The 20,742-nt window shown below is 47.6% G+C and overlaps 2 protein-coding genes across 5 annotated transcripts in view; both read right to left on the bottom strand.

Moving 5' to 3' along the window:
- Nucleotides 1-53: 53 nt before the first annotated feature.
- GMPPB (GDP-mannose pyrophosphorylase B) lies at nucleotides 54-2,224 on the bottom strand. The gene is made up of 8 exons (XM_062585870.1): nucleotides 2,061-2,224; nucleotides 1,908-1,988; nucleotides 1,783-1,831; nucleotides 1,229-1,530; nucleotides 1,073-1,151; nucleotides 846-973; nucleotides 418-600; nucleotides 54-236 (listed from the first exon to the last, which is right to left on the bottom strand). The coding sequence occupies exons 1-8, from the start codon at nucleotides 2,187-2,189 to the stop codon at nucleotides 105-107; spliced, it is 1,083 nt and encodes a 360-aa protein (XP_062441854.1). The 5' UTR covers nucleotides 2,190-2,224; the 3' UTR covers nucleotides 54-104.
- An 803-nt stretch (nucleotides 2,225-3,027) lies between these two features.
- Nucleotides 3,028-20,742, bottom strand: part of IP6K1 (inositol hexakisphosphate kinase 1) — a 40,688-nt gene continuing 22,973 nt past the window's right edge. For 3 of the 4 annotated variants that reach the window (XM_062585866.1, XM_062585868.1, XM_062585867.1), the window contains 5 exons: nucleotides 13,751-14,097; nucleotides 11,326-11,536; nucleotides 10,289-10,473; nucleotides 7,458-7,633; nucleotides 3,028-6,575 (listed from right to left, as the gene is read on the bottom strand). In XM_062585866.1, coding sequence (XP_062441850.1) covers nucleotides 6,066-6,575; nucleotides 7,458-7,633; nucleotides 10,289-10,473; nucleotides 11,326-11,536; nucleotides 13,751-13,973 — 1,305 coding nt within the window. In that variant the 5' untranslated portion in view covers nucleotides 13,974-14,097 and the 3' untranslated portion in view covers nucleotides 3,028-6,065. The remainder of the gene's footprint in view (nucleotides 6,576-7,457; nucleotides 7,634-10,288; nucleotides 10,474-11,325; nucleotides 11,537-13,750; nucleotides 14,098-20,742) is intronic. The other variant, XM_062585869.1, reaches the window with a different exon arrangement.

Raw genomic sequence — 20,742 nt, 5'->3', positions numbered from 1 at the left:
ACATCCGGTGAATAGCCCTGGCCCTTAGGTCCTGCTCAGACGATGGTCAGAGGTAGAAGGAAATATAAATATTTAATCCAGTCAGAGTTAGTAGCTGGGCGCCGCTACATGATGATGCGCGGCTCCGGCACAGACTCAGCAATTGACTTGTGTGGCAGCACATTAGCCCCATTGAGGTAGAGCTCATCATTCACGATGACGTCCTCACCCAGTACCGTCACGTTCTCCATGCGGACCTGCTCGAGAAAGGCCTTGTCATGCTTATACGCTGTGCAGCGCATGGGCATCGTGGGGCCAGTCACATCCTCAGGTGCCTGGCCCTGGCAGCCCATGGCCTGGGTTGGTGGCGGGGAGATGAGAGGTTTAAGAGCTGAGCTCTGTTCCCTTCTCCGGGCAATGCAGCACTCTCTTACTTACCCACTGCCCCACAGAACAGCTCCAACCCACAATGCAGGATTCCAGCCAGGAGTGGGAGCGTATCCGGGCCCCCTTCAGCACTGTGCAGCGCTTGATGCGAACACCATCCTCCACCACCACGCCAGCCCCAATTGTCACATTGGGGCCGATGATGCAGTTTGTCCCAATCTTGGCACTAGGGTCCTGGAAGGAAGAGGAGATGCATTGGGGCCAGGCTTGCGGCCAGGGCACTCTGCTCAGGTCCAGCACTGCTCAGTGCGTGTTCCCTCGACACCAGCATGTGCCAAAGCCTTGGGGACAGGCACAGTGACAGGAGAGCGCAGCTTAAGGGTTGCAGTGGGGCTGTCAGCAGCTGTCTGCCCCCTAGTGGAAGGGACAGGGAGAGCCCACAAGACGTGGTCTACAGCCAGCAATAGGCTAGCGCTTACCACCAGCACGTTCCCTACGATACCAGGCCCCGAATGCAGCTTTTCGGGATGCTGGGCCCGCAGCGCCTGAAGGTACATGCACATGCCTGTGAGGAAGTCCTTCGGCTGCCCAATGTCCATCCAGAAGCCTGCAGGGAGAGAGTGATGGTGACACCCTCCAGCCCAGGGGCAGCAGTGCAGACAGGACCCATCCCACTGCGAAGCCCACACCACATGCAGGGCCTTACCCTGCAGCTCCATGGCGTAGAGCTGCCCCTCCTGTGCCATGGCTGGGAAGATCTCCTTCTCGATGGAGGTGGGCCGCAGCTGGGGAGGACGTTTTGCAGGGCTGAGCAGAGGACAGAGCTCCAGTGCTCTGGCCCAGCCTGGCCCCCAGCCCCTACCTGGATGCGGCGCAGGATACCAGGACTGAAGATGTAGAGGCCGGCATTGATCTTGTTGGACACAAAAACGCGCGGCTTCTCCACAAAGCGGCAGATGCGGCCGGTCTCCGGCTCGCTGACCACCACGCCGTACTTGGCCGGCTCCTCCACGCGGGTCACAGCCAGCGAGCCCTCACCGCCGTGGTGCCGGTGGAACCGGGCCAGCGCCGCAAAGGGGAACTCGCAGATCACGTCGCTGTTGAGGACAAAGAAGGGCTCCCCGTCCTCGGCCAGCAGGTCCCGCGCCAGCGCGAGGGGCCCCGCTACCGCGGCCCGTGAGTGGCACCGCCGGGCCCAGGGCCGGCCCGGGGCACGGGTCCTCCTGCCGCTGCCCCCCGACCTGTGCCCACCCCAGTCCGCAGGCCTGGCCCAGCGTCCCCACGACCCCCCCCCCCCCGCGCCCCAGCGCGGCGCGGCCCCGCTCCCATAGCCCTGCCTGTGTCTCCGAGGGACCCGCGTTTCCTACCCCCCCCCCCCGCGCTGCGCCCGGGCCCGGCCGGTCCCGCCGCCCCTACCTGTGCCCAGCGGCTCCTTCTCGTGGGACAGGGAGATGCGGATGCCGAGCTGCGGGCACAGAGCGGCCGCGTGAGGGCTTCGGCGGCCGGAGCCGCGCCGGCGCCCCCGCCGGCAGCGCCCTTACCCGCTGCTCCTGCTCCCGCATGGCGGCCTCCAGCGCCTCCGACATGTAGCTCACGGCCAGCACGACATGGCTGACACCGGCCTAGGGGACAGCGAGCGGCTCAGCCGGCGCCGCGGGCCCGCCCGGCCGCCCGCCCGCGCGCGAGGCGCGCACCTGCCGCAGCGCCTCCAGCTGGTGCAGCAGCAGCGCCTTGTTGCAGAACTCCACGAGCGGCTTCGGCGTGCTCAGCGTCAGCGGCCGCAGCCGCGTCCCGTAGCCGCCCACCAGGATCAGCGCCCGCATCCCCCCGCCGCCGCCGCCGCCGCCGCCGCCGCGGCAACCGCCACGTCAGAGCAGCGCGCGCCTCGCGCGTCACGGCCCGCCGCCGCCACGTCGCGCCCGCCGCCGCAGGCCCCGCCCCCGGGGCGCAGGGCGGGGAGGGGCCAAGGAAGCCGCCGGCCAAGCCCCGCCCCGGGGCGGCCGCCGAGTGCCGCCCCCGGCCGGGGACCACCAACCCCCCCCCCTTTCCGGGGCAGGGCGGGGAAGAACCGCGTCGCTCCCACCTCCGCACCACCCAAGGGCCCCGGGGCGCGGCTCTCCTCGTGCAGCCTGCGGGGGCCAACAGCCCGTGCGTGCACGCAGGTGCTGTCGAGCAGCACCGAGGCGAACCCACCTCCCACCCCAGGGACCATCTGAGGCAGCACCAAAAGGAGGGAGGGGTCCGGGGCCGAGGCGGAGGCCGTTCGTCCCCGGTCCCCCGGAGAAAGGCAGCCTGCGGTAGCTCTCGGAGGTATTTACAATCTGCAAGTGCCGCCGGTGTCAGCTTCCTCCGGGCCAGCGAGGGGCACTGCCCACCAAGCCAAGAGGCCAACCCTCACAGCCCAGAAAAGGCAAAAAGGCTACGCACAATTCAGCAATCCGTGAATCCTAGTTTTTTTTTTTTTTTTTTTTTTGGGGGGGGGGGGGGGGGGGGGAGAGGGGGGAAGAAACTGAGAGCAGTGTTTGCAAAACTGCGCTGGCACAGACGCATTGCCATCCCAGCATCTCCAGAGGTTCTGCTCAGAGAGCCAGCCCAGGGCTTTGGTGGGTGCCAGCTGACATCTGCCCCCAGCCCCTCACCTCCAAGCGAGACCACAAGACGTGAGTTCATCTGTGCTTTATTGCAGAAGAGCAGTTGCCCCAGCACTGCGAAATGGCCATTTCTCACCCAGAGGTGGGCTGTACCACCAGCTCCATGGCTGTTCTCAACGCCAAGAAAAAAAAAAAAGAGACAGACTTGCCAACTTCTGTAACACTGTTTCATTGCTCTCCTCAGCTCTTCCTGGGCTATGCCTTATGCCAGCTTCTCCTGCCCAAACAAGGAGTGCAATGACTGCGATTACCTACAAGTGGAAGCTAAACAGGTAACTGTACGCTAAACCAGACAACAAACACAAGCACCTAAGTTTAAACCACCTGCAGAACTATCATCCAGCCCAAGACCTCTCAAAAGACAGTGTGGAAAGCAAGGTCCAGAGGCCATTCAAGTACGTCCTCCTGCCTGGAAGCTTGGAGGACTTATTGCTACCAAAGAAGGCTGTGCTTTATGATCACACCACGTGGAAATGCAGTAATGCCACAACACGGACAAAACCAGATCCTTTAATTTTTTTTTTTTTTTTTTTTTTTTTTTTTGGTTCTTCGTGAAACACAAACAAGGGTGATTATTCATGTAAAAACAAAGTGTTTTCAAGGCTATTTACAAGCTGTGGAACTCTCATCTCAATGGTCCAAAGGGAATTTGAAAGGTGGCTCCAAAGGAGCACAGGAAGCATGCTGTGTCCCTTCACATCTCACCCCTACCAAAGATGCTTGTGCCCAGAAAACACACATTCCCTTACCGTCCAGCCTGGCTTCTTCAATCTGAATGTGGAGAACATGCTGAGGGGGGCACGGGGAAGGGATGTGACACTGAACTAAACCCAAGATACACCCAGAAGCCAAAGGAAGGAGCACAGTTACAGTTTCAGTGGTAGGACTGCCATGAGGGAGGGGTGAGCCTTGACAACAAGAGAAAACATCACTGCACTAAGTGTCAAAAGGGAATGCTGAAAATCAGTATTTGCACTACGTGGAGATGCTCCCTCAGGAGGGAATGCCCTGCTCAACCCGCCTTTCCCAAAGCAAAACCCGCAAGAGGTGAGGACATAACATGGATGGCTGCAATGCATGAAGTTGCCCTCTCATCACACTAGGGTCAGACAGAGCCAAGGACATTACCGTGGCTCTTCTGGTGGCATCTTCTATTCCAGCTGTTCAAACAACTTCACTCCCTCTTACAAACCTTCTTCCTGAAAGTTGTAGGAGCTCTGCCTTGCTGTGCAGCTACTCACAGAAGTAATGAGGAAGTTATCTAGCAAAGGGAAGAGTGGCACGAGTGAGCGTCCTCACCTAGAAGGCTGCAGGGGAGCAGCAGCTTTCATACAGCCAGGAGACAGGCAGAGGTATGTTTTAGGACAAAACCTAGCACTCCCCCTGCCTCCTTCCACATCCAGTGCCTCACACCACCACCTGCTGCAGCAGTTACAAATGGTGGTGACTTGAGCACAAACACTTTCCAAGCAGACTGCCCACATAAAAAGCCTTTGTGCATGCTACATGCAGGGCAAGTATTTTCCAAAAGATGCTTTCCTGACTAAAAAAAATCCTGCCTTTGCAGATATCCAAATAAAGAGTTTCTTAGCTGGTTACTGTAAGGTTACAGAACAAGCCAGAATGACACCACAGAAGGGGCAACGAGGGAGTACCAGCACAGAAACACACTTGGGTAATGCAGACGTGGGGCACAACTAACCTCAGTACAACCAGGCCAGGGTATCAAACATTAATGCCCTTGTCAAGGGAAGCCGGTGAGTAAAGCACCAGCTATGGGAGCTAGGCCGGGCAGCAACGCATGCCCCAGCTGGTTAGCTCTTCCATCCACAAAGGGATTATTTTGGACTGACTTCAGTGAAGCTCAAGCAGTCAAGAGACAACAATCACCACTCAGCCAAGGTCCCCCTTGCTTATCCACCCCACTGCACAATCTCAGAGGCAGGAACGGGGGGTCCAGCCCTAACCCTCAGCCTTCTCTTTCACCATCCCCAGTGCAAGGACTTGTCAGAAGAGCAGAGGCTGTATGGCAGAAGGCCAGATTCAGGAAGAGGACAGTTTCAGCTGCAGTACCTCAGCTCTGTGTCACTTGGGAGACACTTGCCTACACTCCGCGGGACCAAAATTACACAAAGGGAAAGACTGAAATGGTCCAAAATGCCCCACTGCACTGTTGGGGTCACATTAACTTGCTACAGATACTATTGCTAGACCATGAGCCGAGTTCTTGCTTGGTCAGTGGTCCAAGGCAGAGTTACACTCGCAGAGCCCCCGTGCTTGCCTGTACGCAGGGTCTGCCCATGCCACTCTGTCCACTGAAGTTGCACAGGATGGCAGGAGAGGTGAGCAGGCCCCAGGCTCGAGCACAACTCAAAGCGTGTGGCACTTTCTCTCTGCCACAGCTCTGCCACAGGTTGCATTTGGTCATTTTATTTCTAAGCTTGGGTTGATCATTCACAGTACCCAAACATGAGAAAAATGCAGCATCAGAAGCAAAGCCCCTGGTTGGCAATACCCAGGGCAGAGCTAGCGACAAACACTAACACAGAGACCAGCACAAGTGTGCTGCTCACTGTCAGCCCCACAAATGCTGCTGGCTTTTACTCAAGCACCCTTTCTAGATCACTCAGGAGAATTTCAAGCTACAGGTTCTCCTGGGGGCTCCTGAGGCAAGAGGCTCCCCAAGCCAGAGCTCCAACCCTCTTCTCCAGCCCCCTGAAGAGCCCTGCTCTCTCCTGCTTTCTCTTCCCTATGTCCAGGTCCCTCCCTCCAGAACACACACGCGATGAGCAAAGCCCCAAGACGCCCAATGCCCAGCAGGTGTCTACAGAGTCTCCTCCAGAAGGCAGAGCTAGCGTGGTCAAAGCCATCTGGTAGGCATGAGGAGCTCTTCCATCCTGCCTCCCCTTAGCTCTTCTACTGAAGTACATTTAAAAACAATGGAGCAATACAATTGTTTAAAACCAAAGTTATCTGCTTTTTCCTGTGGTACTAGTTGGTCTTATTTGCTCCTGCACCAGGACAAGAATGAGAGATCGTAGCCCAAAGCTACTGGTTTTCCTCGCGCATCCGTTCCATGATGTTGATGAGGCTTTCCAGCCCAAATACATAACCCATATCCGGTCCATCATGCACAGTAGGGTCATCACGAAAGCCTTTGAACGTGCTATGCGCAAAGTCAATCATACGCACATCCACCTTGGGCTGGGCCGAGGAGCTGGACTCTGTGCTGCTGCTATCCTGAAGGCTCTCAGGGACAGAGCTGTCTACCCGCTTCAGGCGCATCTCTGCCCGGCGCTCCACAAACATCCCTGCCCTGCTGTCTTTCCCATCATAAATGATGAGAAGGGAGCTGGAGTAGAAGCGGTAGGAGGCCTGTCTCTCCAAAACTGCTTTCAGACTTCGGAGTTTGGTGAGGACAGGTTCAAAGAGGTCCTTACGCAGCTCTAGGCCATTGTGGAGATACTGGTAGAGGGCATTGCGGAAGCCCTCGATGGAAAGACCGCGTCCATAGTATTTATTCCTGCATAAGTAATGCCCTGTGTCCAGCTGATAGACCTAGAAGGCCAAAGGAAATATACATCAAGTAGGAAGGACAGGTTAAGGTAATATACAGACAACCTAGAGCTGTCTTGTGTACTGACAGGACAAAGAGACATCTTGCATCACCACCAGCACTCCCAAAAGAGAGCAGGAAACAGCTTTACCTGTTCCTTGAATCCCAAAGCACCTTATGGGTGCATCCCATAGGCACGTTGCTCGCCACAAGCAAGGCGTCCAAGAACTGCTTCTCTCCTGGGAGGCCCAAAGGACAGCTGCTCAGTCCGAGTGTCCCCAAAAAGTATGACACAACAGGCTCTAAGGCTTAAAGAGTCAAGTTCTATAGTAACTCTGAACTCCTTCAGCAGTGAGGGCTGCCTATATGTATTATCATGTGACATATATTAATGAGGGGCCCTCATTGCTTCAAAGCCTGCGGGCAGAGATCTGCATTACAAAATACTTCTGCAGGTGGGGAAATTCTACATATTCTACAACAGCACTACAGGCAAATCCTTCTGTTCAGGGACTAACCACAAGAAAAGAGGAACTTGTAAACTCCCAGTACAGAAGCAAATGTCAGATGCTGCTGAAACTGAGATACTCCTCGCCTTGATGGGTATTGCTATTCTAGCTAAACCCTAAGCCACAGAAACACAGGCCTGCTAGATTTTCATTTGCAAACCCGAAATTCTCAGTGTAAACAGCTTTGGATAAAAGCAGGCGCTGCCTTTACTGTAGGCTTAGAAATGAATACAAAAAGCACGTATCAAACACTGGTATACTTACCTGAAGCAGGAAGACTCATGTAATTCATGCTCAACAGAAAGCACTTTACTAGAAGCTCTAATGGGGCTGGGAAAAGGTATGTGCAGCACCTGGACACTTGGGGATCCCTACCTGCATCCCACACACGCGTACACCCAAGGTGGCAGAAGTACTCTGTTCACACTTCTTCATCTGCCGAGCAGCCTTCTCCTCAGAGGCATCATCTCCATGCTGTCTGGTCCCCATCTTCAGATCAAGTACACAGGGAAACCTGAAATGATGCACCACATTCTCCAGCAAAAGGAACTCTGGGAGACTGTCAAGGAGAGCTCATCTCTCAGATATGCTGCTCCGCGTGGCTACCACAAACAGGAACTTGAGCACTCTTGACTGAATCATGAGACAGAGTAGGGCAACAAACAAACAGGAACTGAAGGACAGACAGAAGAAACTGTTTGGGAGGGTGAAAGGACAAAATCTAAACAGTAGTACACAGGTTTCACCACACTTAGTGGAAGTTAAGAAATTAGACTAGATTATGGAATGCCTAATACTAAGTAAGGACATAACGCAACAGGCATACCGGACACTCAACACAAAGAAAGTCAGCAACAGAACACCGGTGTCAGGAAAGACATGGTAATGCCAGTAAGAGCTGGTAACAAATTAAGGGAGAGCTTAAAAATCAAAACAGAGTAACACCTTAACCATATTTTCAAAGAACACAGAATCCCCATCGGGGGGAGGGAAAAAAAAAAAAAAAAAAATCAAGCCTCAAGGAATAGCAATAGTACTATAGCCTAACCGGAAGAGCAATACTGACTGGCACACTGGGGGAAACTGGAGAAGCTACAAAGGCAGGAAACATAACAGTAATGGGAGTCTTCAATCACCACCACACACAATGAGCAAACCTTACATTATGCACAATGCTGAGAACAAATCTGAGACAATCAACGCGCATGCAAGGAGCGGCTCATCCCAAATGGGAAAAAAGAACAACCTTTAACTTTGCGCTGAGCAGTGCTGCAGGAAACGGTTCAATACATTACTCTGAAATGGCAACCGCAACATAGCTAGATTAAACTTGCAGGGAAGTTTAATCTGCACAAAAGCCAAGAAAGCTCAAAAATTGTGTTTGGTTTTAAAAGAGGAACTACATAAAAACAAGGAAGTACGTTAAAAGGAAGACTAATGGACAACCAAGAAGAATTACACCTCTGCAAGTGCTGTGGACACTACTTAAAAATCTGGAGGCTCAAGGCACACATTTGAGAATGGGAAAAGGGAAGCCTACATATTTAAAATGAGGCACAAGGAAAACAGCTATTAAAACCAAGGTTGCCTCTGTGTGAGGAAAACAGAATCAAGCTCTGGTAGGTAAAAGGTAAAAACACAAGTTGGCAAGTTAAACACAAATGTATGAGTAGTAATTCAGTAAAGGACAGAAGAGAATACAAACACCTTTTCAAACACGAGGAAGCCATTCAGATAGTCTGAAGGGTTTAAAGACAATCAAGGAATAAAAGACGCTATCAGGATAATGAAGATTTAAATATAAAATGGACATCTTAAGAAAAACCAGAACGAAAGCTTAGCTTCTGCATTTACTGGAGAAGAGCTCAGGGGGATCTCCAAGCTAGAACACTTTTCTGAGTTCAGAGAATTGTCTCAAATTAAGTGCCACCAGAAGAGGTCACATGTCCAACAGACAAAGAAAAACAAATCACAAGAACCGGGTGGTCTCACCCAAGAGTCCTAGAGATCCATACACGAGCTAAAGGAGGCTACTGCGACTCTGATTTTGAGAGATCTGGGGAACTACCGACTGATAGAACTGTACCAAACAGCTCAGCAGGAAACTGTAATAAAGAACCAGGTTGGCAGGCACACAGACAAATATGATTCATCAGGGAAGGATCAGCACACCTGTTGCAAAAGGAAGTAACACCTCACAAATATCCTAGGGTTCCTTGGTAACTTTGACAAATGCAGGCATGAGGTGTTGAGACTGATGAAACCAGCACATATTAATCTTGAGACATCTGACATGATGCCTTACCAGAGAGGCTAAGCAGCAGACTGAGGACTCAGATCCTTACAGAGACAAACTACTTACAAGATGAAGAAAAAAGTCTAGGGATGTCTGACTGATATCACAGCCAAAGTCACCAGTAAGGTCTTTGCTCAACAAGTGATCCAGAAAAGGGAACAAACAGTAAGATGACAAAGTCTGCTGACATTACTAAGTTACTCAAGGTTGTAAAAACAAGGACCAATTATGAAAAACCCCCAGACAGCCCTTATGAGACTGGTCAGAAAAAATTTTCTAGCATTAACATGTGATGTGATGCACATAGGGAGAAAAACAGTATAATGTATGAAGCAGTGGGTTTTAAGACAACTATAATCAGCTGGGAATGGTATCTTGGGGTTTACAAGAAGCAGCTTTCATCAAAACACCAGTTCACTGCTAAAGAGTAGCTAAAACAAAAGTGAATGCTAGGAATTATGATGAAAAGGAGAGAGAATATCATTGTACACCTGTGGAAATGGTTCTGGTTCACTCTGGTTCACCCGCGCTTTCAACAGCATGCAGTTCTGGTCACCATCTCAGAGATGCAGTGGAAGAGATCCAAAAAAAAAAAAAAAAAAGCAACAAGGACAATCACAGGTACAGAGCAGCTCCTCCCAAGCAGTAAACGCTCTGCATCTGCAGCTAGGCAAACACAAAATAACTCCAAAAGCTTTCCCAAGCATTAGTGTTAGATATTAACGCCACTGTAAGGGAAGCAGGAAGGAATAATCAAGAGAAACATGTAACAGTTTTGTTTGTGCTAAGAAAGGCATATTCTCAGCACGGAAGTGAAGCAAACACAGGCCTAGCTGCTTCCAGCAGCAAATGTGTAGGCCAGCACAGCAGTGGCAATCTGATACACTCATTTTCACTTTCCAAAGGATACTATAGAGTTTTCGGTCCTTGGACTCCGATCGCATGCGGCTCAGCTGCTGCTTGTGACAGCGCAGGCTCCAGGGGTTGTAGCTGATCTTTTCAGAACTCAGACCACTGTTTCCATCCAACATCTGGAATGGAACATCTGAATGGATGTGCAAGTCTACTCTGGGACTCTTCATTTCCTGGATGCTGCTGATACAAAGAACAGAATAAGCTTGCCTGTGAGAAACCATGTATTATCCAGATAGTTACAACAATTGCACACAAATCCGCCTCTTGCGCAGGACTGTCTCCTGTCACTTCTCCTGCTGCACACTTCACACAATATAAACCTGCTAGCTTCTGAGCAGCAAATCCTCGCTTACACACTAGGCTGCGAAACCATGCTCAAGGGTGCTGTCTATCTAACACCTATGCTAGGTTGTACTGTACTTGACAAAATAGGCAGGAACATTTCTTCTTTCTCAGTGAGCTCATGCTGTGGTGATGAGGCAAAGACCTATATTCTAGGTACCCCTGGAAGAAACCTCTAGACTGGTGACCAGATGTGAAGAAAAGTGTTTGAATCATCTCCACATGCTTTAAAGACAAAAAGGAGAAGTCTAGGTGGCTTTTATGTGGGTTCAATTTCCCGTAAGTGGAAAATCCTTGCTCTTGTCTATTGGCCAGCACATGTGAGAGGATTCACCATCCTGTCCAGCACAGTTTTAACTGTGAAAGGTGAATTTATTTTAGTAGCTTACCAACACAATAAGCAGAAACAGCTGGAATATTTACAGCTAGTCCTTTGGTTCCAAGTCTAATAAACAGCCAAGGGCTATCCTGTGTCAGAAGAACTTCACTTGGACATGTTTGTCCTGAGTGAGATAAAACTCCTGATAAGGTTTCAGTACCATAGTCTGTGTAGCACCCTGGGCTGGCAAGCACGAGACACTCAAGCTAGTGTGTGGAAGCACAAATTACCCTCAGTGAAGAAAGCAGTAGCGCTCGAAGGGGACAGGAAATTGTGCACTCAATACATTTTCACTGGGCCCCAAAGCTTACCTTTCAGTGCCATCACTGGCCAGGCCAGGTTTTTCCTCCTTGTGCTCAGTGCCGCTGCCTGATCTATGAAGGCTCCGACGCGAGTGCTTGCGTCGTGGCTGGTCCCTCTCTGGCATATCATCCTGTTCCAAAGCCTCATTCTCCACATAAGGATATGCCACCAGGTTAATGTAGCCATCACTGTCTCCCTCAAAACAGACAGACACCACACCTGCCAGAAAGAAGTGACACATCAGTCATTCACAGCAGTTATTTTCCAGGGAAGGGAATACACAGTTAGCAGCATCCAAATGTAAAAGGGGGGGGAGGCAGAATCAGACGCAGCAAAGAAAATCCCTATGCCACTACCTGAGCAAACAGCCAGCTAGGGTGGCGAAAGCTGTGCCATCCACAGGAAATTAAGTACATTTCACTACACAGGGCTTTTAGCCCAGTACCCTAACAACTTACTGAGCTGTGTCAGTTAAAGTACAGCTGGTATTTTGAGGGAAGTGATTATTCTCCTCTCTCCAGCCCTGCAGCCCCCACTGCAAAAGAGATGTCAAACTGGAGGAAGTCAAGTGTAGGCTACCAAGAGGATGAAAGGACTGAAGCATATGAAATATGTATGTAGCTCATTCAGGTAAGTATCTATGTCCTACAGAACTGCTCCTGCTGTCTACAAGGGCATCCTTTGCCAGAGAGGAGTGTGTTTTTTCTGCTAAAGAACAGTTCTCCAGCATCTGAGTTAGGAAGTATAGAGTTTTAAGGTTTAAGTGACAACTGCTGCTTTTTACCTTAAGTCAACCAGTCTTACGGAAAAGGGATCTGCAAGGTCCCAGGGGCTCCTAGTGATAGGAACAGGAGGTCACTGAAGCAAGACTACTTCAGCCAGGTGCAAGCAAACAGGATCACTTTTGTCCTGTCCCAGTTTTACCTTCTGAAGACTCCTGGAAAACACCACAGTCCAAGGGACAGACCACAGTCTATCCACAGGATAGACTCTGAAGGTATCTAACCAGCCAGCCATGCAGCAGAACAGTCAGCACTTCTCGTAAGAGTTGACATCATCATCTTTGGGACTCCCTCAGCCCTGAAAATGAGGCTATCAACTCATCTGCACTGGAACAGGTCACCGAGAGAGGCTGTGGAGTCTCCTTCTCTGGAGATATTCAGAGCCTGCCTTGATGCAACCCTGTCTAACATGCTCTAGGTGACCCTGCTTGAGCGGGGGTGGGTGGACTAGATGATCTCCAGAGGTCCCTTCCAACCTTACCGATTCTGTGATCTCCTAATTTGAAATTATAAACTATTTCATTAGCTTGTCACTAGTCTCAGACAGCTGTCAGGAGTAACCAATGCTAGATGAAAGGGTAACCTTAGAATAATATCTGAATATTAAAACAGGGAATGCCATCCCCAATATTTCCTTCCTCAAGAAGGGCAGGGAAGATTGCTGGTACTAACAGGAACCTGCACTGCACAATTCACAGATGAAATCTCACATTGGAGACTCATGTGACATACCTTCAGGCTACCAGGAAGGTCTTCCAGGCTTCCATCTGGGTTATTAGCTTCATTAGTTTTAAGCATATCTCCCAAAGAAGGCCTGACATCACATCAGTTCCAATAATCGCACAGGCTCTCTGATGGGTTGCCAAAGCACCATATGGCCCAAAAGTGGCTTGAGGATACAAAAGGACCTGTCTGTTTGAGATGTTATCTTTCACCCATGATCTGCCTACAGACCCAGGTAAGTTGACACTGCTTTGAGACCTTCAGGCTGTGTGCAGATTAAATGGCAAGACCCTGAGCAGATGGTGGTCCCAGCTGTCTGTGAAGCACAGTCCTACCAGAGCCATGCTGCAACAAAGCAGCAGAGGGAATCCAAATACTGAGAGTCCTCCAGAATGCTACCTGCCACCACCAGAATCTGAACATGTGGTCAGAGGTATACTGAGCTTTCTAAAGATAATGACAAGCTGCTACCCTCCTAAAATGATATGGAGGCTGGAATTTTCCGTTCCTTTGATGTGGCTGGGAACAAGGGCTTCACCTCATTGCCTAGAAAGAAACACTTCCTGCTTCAGCAGCTTTCTGATACGGGGTAGTAAAAGAGATGGGATGAAGCAGCAGTAAGTTACCAGACTGGAACGTGCAAATGCTCAGTATATTTATGACCTAACTTCATGTGCTCAAGGTCAATTGCCATGGCAATAAATGATAACACATCTATAACCTGAAGCTGCAGACTACAACCATCACTTCGGATTTAGAAAGAAATCCTCCTTTCCAAAAGTTTCTATCAAACTGCTAGTTTTCAGAAGAGGAAGAATTAAAAAAATAAAATCAGACAAAAGGACAGAAACATATCAGTAGATCCAGGAAAATGAGAGAGCAGGTCCATGAAACAGTATCTCCATCCTGATGTAGCAACAGGCCTCACCTTTGTACTCAGGTGTGAACTCCTTCATTTCTGGGGGCAGAGATTCATAGAAGCGCTGTTCTCTGGTAATTAAAGGCTTGCAGACAGTATGGTCATCATAGCGCATCATGCTGCTGTGGCCGCCAACCTGGTGAATGAAAGGCTCCAGCAGGACCCCTCGGTCTCCAGATTGAGTGGCATTCTTGCCATACTTGCCCACTTCCATGGTTTGACAAACACACATTGCGTTGGGCACCAGTTGCACTCTTGGAGCATGGGGAGAGCCACATGGGCTGGGAGGGGTAGCTTGGCAATTGATGGATAGCGAACAGCTAAGAAATTCTTGCAATTTGCTTCCTTAGGATGATCTGAAAAAGAAAATGAGATTTCTGTGAGTGAAAGACCACTTGCATTCACTCCATATTTCCTAAGAAAAGTTTTTAGTTTATTTTTGATGTTTATTTATATCCATAACTGCTCCTCTTCCGTTCTCGATTTACATCTTTCTTGATCCAGCATACTCTTTGCCACTGCTTTCATCTGTGGGTAAACACACACTAATTTGGAGGCAGTCTCATCTAGAGTTTCTCCAGTAGGATTGAAAAGAGACAGGGCAAGGAGGAACTGTTCATGTTTTGAGCCTCTCATTAAAAAAAATAAAAAATAAAATAAAATAAAATAATAGTTCCCCACTTCAATTTATTTTATCAGTAAGGCAAAGTGATAATGGAGCACAAATTGTGAGCTACACCACAATTAAAACCAGGCCAACATCTGCCTATCAGTAACGGTGACAGAATTAATACAAGCAGAGCAAACCTTTCAAGAATCCGAATTCTGCTCCTTGTGCCTTTGCATTTTTAAAAACTAAATGATTAAATAATTCCTGTTCACCTTCCACCATAACACTGTTTTCTTTTCTCACATCTTTCTTTTCAAGTCATGAAAGACCTATGCAGTAAGTGGGCAATGTTCATTCTGTCATTGCATATATATGTGATATCCAAATATATTCCCCTTGGATTCTCCTCTTTATTACTGCAAGTCCTTTAGGACAACAGCTATTTCCTGCTGCTTCTATAGCACCTACTTGCATAATAGGCGCATGATTTCCAGAAGTATGCAAGAGAGATTGCTAAATCTAAATGTGATTAGAAGTGCTCTGGAGAATACAGCTGCCCTTTTAAAGTGCCCAGCACAGCCACAGGCTTATGGAAAACTAAAGAAGTTCATCTTCTCTCCACATAATTTGCTCTTTCCAGCTTAGCTCATAGCTGTTCCTGAGGCTGCTACGGAAAACAGAGCGCAGGATTTTTTCCAGAGTGCTCTTATCCCAGCTCTTTGGTATGTAAAACATATGGCAATTAATTTCTGAACTCATTAAATCTCTGGTGTCTTAACATAGCCACACCTGAGGGCAATATAATTAAAGCCTGATGGATCTCACAGGCCTGAACAAGAGACATGGTCCAGGCTGTTCCTCATTTGACCACAGGATGTCTCCGGAACTACACAACACTGCAGATGGGCGGGAAGTCCCAGGACAAAGATGGGCTCTTCTTCCCTTCTCCAATTTAATCACGTAAAAGATGCGACTCAAAAGACCGAAACTAGACGGGATACTTCATAACGTGTTTAAACCTATCTATCCAAAAGCTCTCAGCAACAAGACAGTGCTTCTCTCCCCATGTCTGCACCTTCCTGCTCCCCTCCTCATGCTGGATTTGGGAATTGTATGACTGTACAGTTTGTGTTAAATCACCTCACTGACCCAATGGAAAACACTTCCTTTTGTGGTTAGATGACCGTAAGATCACATAACAGCATTCAACGAAAGAGGAAGAATACAAATATTAAGAGGGCTTTTAGAATAGGGACAGAGGGAGGCAAAGAGTAGGAAAACAAAAAACAAAAACAAAAAAAAAACAACAACAAAAAAAAGAAAGAACACGACAGTCCCTCTCTGCAACAACACACACTTTGATTCATCTAAGTATAATATATCCTTCAAGGTCTTCATTTCCTAACCCCACTCAGAGTCAGTCATAACACAAAGACAACACACACTGGTTATCTCTTCTCTCTCAACTGGTATATCAACATGAAGAAATTTCAACAGCTGAGACATCCTAGGTAGTTTTTTTAAGCTTTGTTTAATGACATTTAATATCTGCTAACAAGCAAGGTGCCAACACCTGGCAACGGATCAGCACTTTACAAATTTCAGACAAACACTTGGCAGACTTAAATCTCCCCAAGATCACACAGCTTTGTCTTAGATTTCATTTCTTTTGTTTTCTCAATGATTAAAGTAGTTTTCAGTTATTTCAAACAACATGGAGACAAGCTTAATTTCACATCTTCCTTAAGTTTAAACTTTATAGAGAGAAGAGATCCACCTGTAGGATAAGGATAATTAACATATACTCAGGAGACACCTATTTGATTCTCAGGTCTGCTACTAGCCCCAGAATTCAGCAAAAATCCATCGCAAAATGTCTCACGGTCTCAGTATTTCCTTTCCTCACTGGCGAAACTATTATCCCTATTTTACAGAAGAGAGATTAATCATATTCATTAGTTTCAGGCAGCTGTAACATGGAGCTCACAAATACCTGTGCACAATCACCTGCCAAGGCCCCTGCAGACTGTTCTCACAGTCAGAAGTGCTTCACCTAGAGGCTACAGGCAGATTTTAGCCACCAACAGATTTGAGTCCTCTGCCTACTTTCAGCAGCTTTCTTTCCTACAGATAGAAAAGACAATAACCAATAATAATTCATACGAATTATTTTGAGGCCACTCATATTGTGGAGTCCCTCAAGCCTTCTCCACTACACAGCCTAGAGATATCCGTGACATAACTGAAGTGGCCCACGGCCTTCTTAGAAAGTGAAAATGATGAGAGCCTGTAACCACCGAGAAGCGACCCAGGCTCACTGCCAACCACGCCAACTACCGAGCTGTCCCAAAGAAAAGCAAAAAGGCAAGAAGTGGGCTTTCTATACTGCTTTGGTGGTAATTTTCTGTGTTTCATTTTCTGTGTTTCTCTTACTCACTAGCAAAACAGGAACAATGAGTATGTATTCAATAATCCCTGCATTTCAGGAAGGGTCATGCATCAGCAGGTCAGAAGATATTTCCACCTGCAAGATCCTTCGTATCTCCTCAGCAAACTACTGAATAAATTTCAGCTGGCTCCCTATTAATTTCTTGTGACCTCCACAAGGAATTCATGCACACAACGTGGCATGCTTGGTCTTTTGAACTATTAACAGCTCTACTCAAAGAGCAACTCAACATGACAAGTTTCAGATACGCAATCACATCTGTGAAGTAGTGACAGTCACAAAGAAAACATTCTGTGGCCATGATGCGAGAGAACGGTCCGGGAACCAGGCGAGGGGAGAGATTCCAAACTTGGTTACAAGTGTTCAACACATTCATCCAGGCTCTCTAAAGAGAACAACAACATGTCCAGTATTTTGCATGTTTTCCAAGAAAACAACAATATGTCTAGTATATGAGCAAATTCTTTGTGGCAAGTGTATTTCGCAGACATATGTATTTATTATTTTATATATATATATATATATATATGTACAAAAACAAGGAAGTTATATACAGGGTTTTCATTTTCAAAAGGGACATGCTATGTCTCATACACAGCTCTGAGTCATTCTGGTGAAAAACATTAAGTAAAACACTTAAGTAAAAAACATGGACACTACTGATGAATACAGACAGAAGAATCCCAGTAGCTTCAAACAATTATAAAGCAGAAAACTATTTGAAAGCCTAAATATCACTCATCCTTCCTCTGCTAAACAAAGGCATTGGTTCAACTATTTTAGCTGGCCTCTTGTAAAATTTAGAGTCCTTGCAATAATACTGTAAAATGTAATGCATACCTTGCACAAATCAACTTGAGAAAAGACCAGTTCATCAAAGCAGGTCCTTTGATACTGTCCAACATTTCCATTATATAATTAAACAGCAGTAAAACATCTAGGCTAATTTAGCATCTCCCCTTCCCACATACTGATCTACAGTTAGCAAGACAGAGCACTCATTTTAATCAAGCCAAACTTTAGGGGCAGGGGTGTGTCAAGAGCACAGTTATCAGTGATTACAGAACAACATACTGTATCTGCTATTCCATTATCTTCTCCAGTAAAATAATAGTAATAATTTGCCTGAAAGGGAACAAGCTCTTACATTTAAGTCTACATGTCTGAAACATATCTCCAAATTTGTTTCTCAACTTCATGGCTCACAGCTTCAGAACTTGCTTATTGAGCAGAATGAGTATAAAAAATAGCAACAGACTTTTTTTTTCCTTTGTTGCAGTAACACTTAAAATCTTTCCAAAGAAGGGCCAGGAAAACACAGATGAACTAACTTTGCTCTTAAACCTTGAAGTGGTGTAAAACCTGCCCTTAATACTGGTGCTACCCTCAAGTCCAGCACACACTACTCCACAGGAACAAATAGCAGGGAGCTCTTCAAGATCCAGCCAGAGTAATGTTAAAAATTACTGCCCCTTGGCTTAAAACTACCAATCCTCTTACTAGACCACCAGAATCAAGTGATCGGCTAGCTGCAACCAAGAGGAACTAGATGGGGGCAGGAGGAAGAAGAATATCCCGGACACTAATGCACATATATATGGGTGTGCAGAAAGAGACACCACAAAGAACAGAAGTATAAGACACTTGTACAGGATCCCAATTTTAGGCAATTTCAAACTTCGGGGTAAGACATCAGCTCTTGCAAAAATACATTAGCAAAGATGTTCCATATCAGAGGGACAGTACTGCGTGACCATTCCTTACCCACTCCACTGCAGGTTAAACCTTTCCCTGGTCTGTAGCTTCATGGTCACTAGAAGACAGCACCAGCTTCCCAAAGAAGCAGCTGCATCCTCCTCTCAAATCCAGTCTCGTATCAGCACAAGAATTCATACAGCTGCACAAACTGGACTAAGACACTCATTTCTTTGCTGAGTTGGTTTCATTCAGATCAGGCTGCCAGCTGTCATTCACTGTGCAACTGTACCAGTGTCTGTGTTGACCTCAAGACAGGTGCAGCAAGAAGATAGCAGAAATGCTTCCTTCTGCCAGGTCACAGCTAGCAGAAAACCACATAGCCTGAGGACACCAGCACGGGAATACGGGAGTGAGAAGAGCAGAAATAGCTTATTTTAGTGGAATAACTTAAGATGACAGGGAAGCTAGCCTCAGATGTGACTGTGCACTTGAGAAGAAGTGGCAGAGAGCTTAACAGCAATGGCCACGAGAACTTCTGCAAACCACACCATCATGCTGACGTTCTCAGCCTTTATAAGCTAAGTCTTGTAAGGAAAAATTGGCAAAACTTTGTAATTCACTACTAAAGCTATTTTCTACCAAAAAAAGAAGAGAACAAATATTTAAGACTGTAATGTATAGCTGACTGCATTAAGCACAACTGACTCGCACCTTCATTTTAGGTAGTCTACACAAGTCAGTCTTTCCAGTATCATCTTCCTGCAGCTCCCAAGACCGTGGCTAGCACTCAGGATCTGCACTGCTGAAGAATAAGACAAACAGATGGACACTGAGGATTCTGGAGCTGGCCACAGGCAAGAGAAATATTGACCTTAAGTCATGCTGAGAGAAACTGGACTTGGACTTTCTCTTAACTACCCCAAAACAGTCAAAACAAAAGCATAATACAGAACATTAGTACATCAGGCAAAGGACTAGAGCATCTGGCCAACAGGTGCCTGATGATTGCTTGCAATAAGCTAATCGCTTTGGCAATGTGCAGAAGCATCTAGCATCCATGCTGCAAAGTCCTGTGTTCTCCTGTCACACTAGGTTGAGCAACCCAACTTCTGTGGAAGCAAATCTATAGTAAGAAGCAACTGTTTCCCACTGCACTGTGAGATAAGCTTCCCAGCACAAAAGCCCTGCCTCTTTTCTGAGCCTCCATGCTGACCCACAGGCCTGAGACAGGTCTATCTAGTCAGCAGAAGGTGGAGACCACTCTTGGGACCTGGGCATAAAGGGGAGGCCTCTTCAGGAACCTGTGACTACATCTACGACATAACTACAAACATTCAAATTTGGCCAGCCTGATATCCTGGAAGCTACAAACCCCTGTGTCAAAATAAGGCTTCCTAGTCAGCTTGAGCATGTAGCTTTGAACTCTGAACCTCCCCCCACATATTATCCAAAGCTTAAACTATTAGCAAATGCAGCACTCCTTAGACACAGTGTCCTAACCAAGGCAAGCATGGGTCTTAAGATGAGGACCAAACAGTAGAATATTATCCTTGCACATAAATCAAAAGCAAAAAGCAAGCTTTAGGCAAAGCTGTTGAGGAGAAAAAAGGAAAAAAAAAAAAAAAGGAAAGGAAAAAAGAAAGCAAGCTGAGAATGCTAACATTTGAGATGGTAGGGGAAGATATGCCAGAATGGAGTGCTCTGTCTAAACACAACAACTTAGAGGGCAAGAACCTCTTTTAGGCATGCTCCACTGCATGCCATGGGCTAATCTGGGGTTAAAGAATTTTTTTCTTAGATGCCAGACTAGCATGGTCTGCACAGGCCCTTCTGCTGTCACCTACACAAAGTATAGCACACTTTCAAGGAGGGATGAGATACTTAAATTCCTTGCTAGCTATCTCAACGCACAGACGATACCAGTTTTCTCACACTGGTACACCGCAGTTACAGCTTCTCATTCTTTACGACAAGCTTTAGCCTACAATAGAGTGCTAGGAAATGTGTGGGACATTTGGCAACATACGGAACAGGTGCTCTGGAACACTTTGTGAACATCTGTTAGGCAGCTGTCTGCAACCAAGGGGTAACCAAAGCCAGTGGCTCAGATGGCCATTCCTATTCCGCACAGTGCTGGGAAGATGGCAGCTCCGGGGGAAGAGGACTGCATATAATAGGGAGGTGGGTTGATTTAATTCCCTTGTTGCTCTTTTCTCTGAGCTTCCACTTCTCTGCTGGAGACAA

Source organism: Rhea pennata, chromosome 12 (genome assembly GCF_028389875.1).
Source record: "Rhea pennata isolate bPtePen1 chromosome 12, bPtePen1.pri, whole genome shotgun sequence".
Lineage (NCBI taxonomy): Eukaryota > Metazoa > Chordata > Aves > Rheiformes > Rheidae > Rhea > Rhea pennata.
Note: the sequence above shows the minus strand (reverse complement) of the source record. Positions and strands in the feature narration are given on the sequence as shown.